The sequence below is a fragment of the Penaeus chinensis genome, chromosome 21 (genome assembly GCF_019202785.1).
Source record: "Penaeus chinensis breed Huanghai No. 1 chromosome 21, ASM1920278v2, whole genome shotgun sequence".
NCBI classification, from domain to species: domain Eukaryota; kingdom Metazoa; phylum Arthropoda; class Malacostraca; order Decapoda; family Penaeidae; genus Penaeus; species Penaeus chinensis.
Genome location: NC_061839.1, coordinates 18643052 through 18651028, shown reverse-complemented (window position 1 = coordinate 18651028; position 7977 = coordinate 18643052). Strand labels below are relative to the sequence as shown.

The following is a 7977-nucleotide window of genomic DNA, read 5'->3' as shown; positions in this document are numbered from 1 at the left end:
CACACAAGAACCCATACACAACTTGTAAACACACTCAGCATCCCATACTGATAGAAAAAGAGAGAAAATATAGTAAAACTTCCAGTTACCTTATGAGGTATATTGGCAAAAGTTGCAGTTTAAGGCCAAGAAAATGTGTATGTAAGTCTCACTAAGCCACAGCTTTGCCTCAGTATACCCGGGCAAACAGAAAGAATGAAGGAAAGGTTCATTAACACACTAATACTGACAAAGTGAAATGGGAGGAAGAACAGAGGGACATATATATATATATATATATCTATAACACTAATAATATGATAATTATATAAAGACTGATGATGATGACAACAATGAAAATAATATAATAATAATTATAATAAAAATAACACATAACGGAAATTACTTCCTGTGTGTGCCGAATCAAATATTTGTTTCTATATGAATAGGGAATCTTCTCCAACCCTTCTGTAATGTATCTGGATATCAATGACTGATTTCTTAACTAAGAACAAAAGTTGGTTCATAAGTATTATATGCACATCTCAAAAAATATACATGAAGAAATAATTATAATAATTATAATAATAATAATAATAATAATAAAAGAAAAGAAAAGAAAAACTACACAGATAAGCTAGAGATGAAGGCAGTAAAAGAGGTTAGACAGCTAAACCAAAAGGCAAAGTATTCTTCCAACTACATGAGAAGAATTTTCATTGATATCTGTTGTCTTAACCTCCTGTAGTTCGATATCACTATGTGAACCTGAGCTGACAAAATGTCTATTTTGTTATGCATCCCTAAAAAATGCAAAAACAAATAAAACAGTGACAACAGAGGAGCTGAATCACACTGTCCAAGTGTCTCCGCATATACATATGAACATGCATACATACACAGACACAGATACAAAAGTCGCAAGCTTATTATCAGCACTGTGACAAGTTTGTTCACAACTGCATTTCTTCAGTATGATTCCTTCTCTCTTGGAACTATAGAATTCATCAATATAACATTACTGCTTGGAGGATGCACATAATAGTAAAGGTAACACACATAGCATCAAACCTGTATTCAGCTTTTTGTCTGTATACCTCCATTTGTGACTGACTATATGATAATAACTGTGATGTACTTATTTCTACTGGTTTTCTAATGGATAACACCTACAAGTAAATCTACATTTTGCAGTAGAAAAATACATAATACTTTCAGCAAAATAATGAATACATATACCTACACCATATGAAAGGCAAATTTTATCAACTCACTTGAAAAAATGATTGATAATTTCATTATTCTAACCAGCAAACCAAACTTGCATTCACCTGATACTAATGAATGTCACTAAATTTACAAATAGAAGAGAATTCAGATGGTTCTCTTTTTCTCTCAAAATAAGGAAAGAAGTGAAAAGTATGTCATAACAAACTGCTATGCAGTCTCATCTAAGGTAGGGATGAAAAGACTACCACATTCATTAAGATGCAAATATCACCATAATACACCTGACATAATAGAAAATCACAATGCAAAAAGATTTCGTCTTTAAACACACGCACACACTCACGCACGCACACGCACGCGCACACGCACACACACACACGCACGCACACACACACACACACGTATGTATATATATACACACATGTATGTATATATATACACACATGTATGTATATATATACACACATGTATGTATATATATACACACATGTATGTATATATATACACACATGTATGTATATATATATACACACATGTATGTATATATATACACATGTATGTATATATATACACACATGTATATATATATATATATATATATATATATATACACACATATATGTGTATATATATACATATATATATATATATATATATATATATATATATATATATATACACATACATATATATATGTATGTGTATATATATATATATATATATATATATATATATATGTATATATATATATGTATATATATATATGTATATATATATATGTATATATATATATGTATATATATGTATATATATGTATATATATGTATATATATGCATATATATATATAATAAAATACACATATACATACATACATACATACATACATATATATATACATATACATAGATATAGATATAGATATCTATATCTATATCTATATCTATATCTATATCTATATCTATACACACACACACACACACACACACACACACACACACACACACACACACACACACACACACACACACACACACACACACACACGCATCCATATGTACAAATACAATCTAATGTATGTGTAGATATGTATACATATCAGTAGACATATCTATGTATACATGAATATGTATGAGATCAAAATCCAATTCCTTCCTTTGCCAGATAATTCTGTGTAATGCAAACAAAACATAAAGTACACAGACTCTAACTTCCAGAAGTGAAAATTCTATGAAACTGGTCTAATTATTTACAGACTATCTCCATACACCTAATTATATGGAAATGAACAAGCAATTCACTATGTATATGACACACCCAGGAGTCGAAATGTGAAATACCTGTAGCATACAAGCATAAAACTTTAATGGTGACAGATGATGGCACATAAGTGTGCAAATCCTTTCTTAAAAAGTTTAAGGAGTGACCACAGTAGAAATGATTGATATGAGGTGACAAAATAAACTAATCTTGCATGAAGGTGCAGCCATTAACTTGCACAACGTACACACAATCAGGTGCTGGAGTCTACTGTAACTGTGGCCTGAGACCTGGTTGTGTCATGATGGGGTAAGAAACAAGATGACCCGAAGCACCACTCATGGATATTGCCATGTTCTGGGCAGAGGGTCTACCCATGGATGGGGCCATGGAAGTAGCAGGGGCAATCTGAGGGTTGAGAGACACAGTGGATAGAGAAACAGCTGTTAATCCAGACTGTGCTAAAGATACCTGCACACCTCCTACAGACCCTACAACTGCTGGCCCAGGCTGAGCTACAGCAACCTGCTGTGTAGGAGGAGCTAATGACTGAGGTGGGGCCTGCTGGGGTGCTTGAGGTGGTGGTGGCTGCCGTGGGGGACCAGTTGGCAGGGCCACTACAGACCCATCAGATGTTATTGGTAGAGGTTGAGACAGCTGGGCTGCAGTGAGAGGTTGTACACTTGTTGCAACCGGAATAGTGGATGCCAGACTTACTGTTGGTACTGTCACTGCTGTCACACTGCCTCCTGCTTTACTGAGACGTAAAGTTGTCACCTGTGAATTGAAGAGGACACACTGCTTCACAATGGACAAGAGTATAGTTTAGGTCTACAACATAAGAGCAAGTAAACATATGAACAAGTATAAAAATTTATAAATGTGAGAGTACAAAACAGAACAGAACAGAAGCGAAAAGAGAAAAAAGAGAGGAGAAAACAGAGGAGACAATAGGAAACCAACAAGTTATTTAGTTAATTTTATAAAATAAAATACATTACAAACGCCATTACAACAATATTATGGTACACACACATATTGTATATTTGTTTTTAACAAGGCCTAATGACTAAGACCCAGACATCTTCAACATAGATTAGCACCGTAAATAACAAAAGAATGATTGAAACTAACCTGATCTAAGAGAAACTCATTTGTTGCTCTAAGATCAGACACATCCTTCTTCAGGGATGAATTTTCTTTCTTCAGGTCATCTATCTGCTTCCTTAATATTAGAATCTCTTCTAAGCCTCGTCTATCCCTCTCCTTGTTTCGCTCCCGATCTCTGTCTCGAAACTCCCTCAGGTTGATGTCACGTCCTACCATGACCTCTTCTACTGGTCTGATAAATTCACGCTCTCTAGGGAACTCAACTGGAATTGGCTTGATGTCAAATCTCTGTCGTTTAGGGTCAGGTGGGCAAATATTACCAATAGGATCATGGTTTATGCTGTGATCATAGTGGTTCATTGATGGATCAATCTCTTGTCCATAGATCTCTGCTTCATATTCAGTCTTTGTTATATGACGGAACTTGCATTTGCCACCTCTGCGTCTAGAACATTCACCCATCAAGTAGTCCTGAAATTGCAAGATCAAAATACAATGATAAAGATATAATAATCATATGACAGTTAAAACATGAAATTATATGATACTGATAAGAGATATTCATGTAAACTAAGTAAATCACAACTCTGCATTGCCTTTTTATATATATATATATATATATATATATATATATATATATATATATATATATATATATATATATATATATCAGGAAATCTTATAACTTTAATTAACTTACTTTACAAATTGGAACGTCACCATTGAGAGTAACATCCCCAAGCTGACCCTTCCTGATTGCCTGGTCCAGTATATGTGGTGCAATGTCACCTGTCCTTAGATAGTAGTCCTCATCTTCACATGTACAGTGAATAAACCTGATGTTTAAGTAGAAAGAGAGAGAGAGAAAAAAAAAATAAGTAAATAAAATAAATAAATACAAAATACAAATTAGTTTGTATTTTAAGACATATCTATAGAAACTAACCCTGTAGTGACAAAAAACAAAATTTCATACAACTGGCCAATGTCAATTCCTGAAAAAGATCCTCACCTGCACATAGCCCTTGAGCAATGACCATTCTGATAATCGTGGCAGAAGGTCAGATCAATCTTGACAGGCTTGTTGGGTGGGCCGGGGTCGGTCTCCTCTGGATGTTTGAACTTGCAACGTTTACCCCGGCGGCAAACATTACGCAGAAAATCTCTGCAAATGTTGTCGTCCTCTGCGCTGCTCCCTCCTCTTCCCTCCTCCTTACTGTGGCTGTTCATTCTAATTACCATTTCATTTTTGAGTCTGGAAGATCAATATTTCAAATACCATTATCAGCAAGTATATTCTGCACTTCTACAGGTATAATGTAAATATCTGCAAAGTTAATGATTTCAAAGTCCAAAAAATTAATTTAGATATTATGATGTAATTTCACATAATTCATGAGTAAATAAAATAAAATGACAGAAAATAGCAAAATCTACAAAAATACCAATACTTAATAACATAATAATACATCGAGTTTAGGGAAAGCAAAAGCAAAAAAATTTCTATTAAATATAAGATGTATAATCTTAAAATAATAATAATAATAATAATAATAATAATAATAATAAATAAAAAGTCTGTCTTTGATATGTATCCTACTGGTTACACATTTTCTTAAATTTTCAATCATAATAGCATTAAATAAACAAATAGTCAAATAAATGAAATCTTAAGCAAATATCTAACTTTTATGCAGAAACATAAGTAACAGAATATGGCATAATTTGAATACATCACCAGCATGATCTCTTTCCTGATTTGCTTTGGCTAATTCACAACATAAACAAAACTATTTATAGCTATTTTATGAACCGCTTAACAAACTATCTGAAGAAACAATTGGAAGAAAATGGAAATAACTAATTAGCAAATTTGCTTATTTTCTGAAATAACTTATGTACAACTTTTGCAAAGATAAAACTAAACATAGAACACTACAGATACTGTGCATGTATATGTATGTATGTATGTATGTATGTATGTAAATAAGTATATGTATATATGTATATATGTATAAATGTATATGTAATATATGTATATATGTATATATGTATAAATGTATATGTAATATATATATAAATGTATATGTAATATATGTATATATGTATATATGTATATATGTATATGTAATATATGTATATATGTATATGTAATATATGTAATATATGTATATATGTATATGTATATGTATATACAAGTATATATGTATATCTATGTATCTATGTATCTATGTATCTATGTATCTCTCTCTCTCTCTCTCTCTCTCCCTCTCTCCCCCTCTCTCCCTCCCTCTCCCTCTCTCTCTCTCTCTCTCTCTCTCTCTCTCTCTCTCTCTCTCTCTCTCTCTCTCTCTCTCTCTCTCTCTCTCTCTCTCTCTCTCTCTCTCTCTCTCTCTCTCTCTCTCTCTCTCTCTCTCTCTCTCTCTCTCTCTCTATGCCTTGTGAACTGTGGCTTTCTTTTATCAATTTTGTTTGTGCGTAAATGCCTTCACAAGTGCTAGGTCACCAAGGTTACCTGTAGTCACCAATTTATCCCATTCCTTATCTGTGATAAAAAGGTAAGATCTGGTAGGCTTAGTAACTGCCTGCTTGGTGACTGAGCACTTGTAAACAAACAAAAGCACAGTGGGACTGTCTACACTGTACCCACTGCCACTGGGTGAAGCTTACTCTATCATCAATATGCGAATATGTAGCACTTAAAAACAAATAGGTCTCAAAAGAATGAAATGACATGACCAGAATAAATAAATAAAATACAATGCAGAGGACTCTGAAACATACTTTTAGTCTTGGATTTTGTATAAATTGGTAATATGTCTAGAGTTTACATCAACTATACAAGAAGTATTAAACAAGGATATGTATATGAATTTACTTGGGATATATCAGTCTTTACCATACATGATTCAAGCAATCCAGGGGAATAATTATCCTATGCTTTTAGTGTGTGTGTAAACTGTAATAAAAATACCGTATATATGGAAAATATATATAAACAGCCAAAAAGCACAAATTCAATGGTATTCTAAAAATTAAGTATACCAAGTATAGAATCTAACATTGATAATAACACAGCTGAACGTCTCTACACTTGAGAAGCTGTACTTCACTTAATAACAATGGACAGCATAAGTTCAATAAACAGTACACAGTGAGTATACCAGAATCCATGCAATATAATTTTTTCATGTGCTATTTTGCATCCACATATCCATTACAAGCCAAGATCACCAGCAATAGCTTCAAGTTCTCATAAGATGTATATAATTCATCCATTACAACCTACTTGAATTTGTTCTCTCTCTCCAATATTAAAACAACCTTCACTTTTTTACATTCTGATAAAACACCTCAGCTACCTATTACCTAGGCTTTAAAGGAAAGAAAGAAAGAAAATATATATACACAACATATATATATTGGAAAAGCAACCCATACTATTCATTAACCTAAGCATAATCCATCCTACTTGAAAAAAATGAAAAACTGATATTGAAATACCTCATCCTGTAACAGATTCCCCCTCTTTTCACAGAGAACTTAAATACAGTATCCGATATTTGCTACCAAAGGACTGTCATAATCTGTAAGCCCAAACAAAAACATAATTATTTATCATTATCTCTTATCTAATCACCACTCTTGAAAACCTGCTTGATTATGTAATTCTTATCAGTAATCTTGTTGCCCTTTGTTTTGAATACAAAGGGTATATACAAACAAACATCAACCCTAAAGAAACAGACAGGTAGGAGAAAATGTGTACTTGTATGTATATGTATTTGCATGTGTATGTATATTTACATATATATATAAGTTAACACAAATTTCCAAATAAGCAAATTATGTTTCCGTTATTTTTTTATATGAAATAAGTGTCTTCAAACATTATACTCAATGTGATCTTTCTTATCTTTACACTAAGAGGTAGATAGCAACAAAATGAAAATTTTGGTCTGGATGCAGCATCAGTATCGGAGAGGGGGGGGGAGAAAAGAAACAAACAAAGGGTATTTAACTAAGACTTTGTTAGTGACAGGTGGGTTTCATATATTTCAGGTAAAGTATATGCAAAATCAGAATTTCCCAGAATAACTAAATGCAATGCAGTGGTCCAGGTAGATGTTATTTATTAACAAATTTTGATGTTTACCAGTGTGATTCCATAAATAACTAGTTTGGATTTATGTACAGCTGTTGTCTAGAAGCGTTTGTTTACAAATGAGAAGCAGTTTAATTAGCATTAGGCAGGTATTAAATGATTACTTTGCTGACCATATCTTCTATGCAAGTAATTGGTAAGTGGTGAACTACTTTATTGTCATATATTGTCTTTTATTCTATCCAAGTGCTCCCCAGAACACTTGGTAGATGCACGGTCTACATAAGTATGCTGG

General features: G+C 32.8%; 1 protein-coding gene across 4 annotated transcripts in view; it reads right to left on the bottom strand.

Moving 5' to 3' along the window:
* Positions 1-2224: 2224 nt before the first annotated feature.
* LOC125036625 (zinc finger CCCH domain-containing protein 10-like) overlaps positions 2225-7977 on the bottom strand; it is a 12348-nt gene continuing 6595 nt past the window's right edge. Inside the window, exons 1-5 of one of the 4 annotated variants that reach the window (XM_047629385.1) lie at positions 7082-7157; positions 4590-4832; positions 4278-4413; positions 3602-4048; positions 2226-3244 (exon numbers count right to left, since the gene is read on the bottom strand). In XM_047629385.1, coding sequence (XP_047485341.1) covers positions 2735-3244; positions 3602-4048; positions 4278-4413; positions 4590-4832; positions 7082-7086 — 1341 coding nt within the window. In that variant the 5' untranslated portion in view covers positions 7087-7157 and the 3' untranslated portion in view covers positions 2226-2734. Of the gene's footprint in view, positions 3245-3601; positions 4049-4277; positions 4414-4589; positions 4833-7081; positions 7158-7977 lie in introns of those variants that run through there. The other 3 variants (XM_047629383.1, XM_047629386.1, XM_047629384.1) reach the window with 3 other exon arrangements.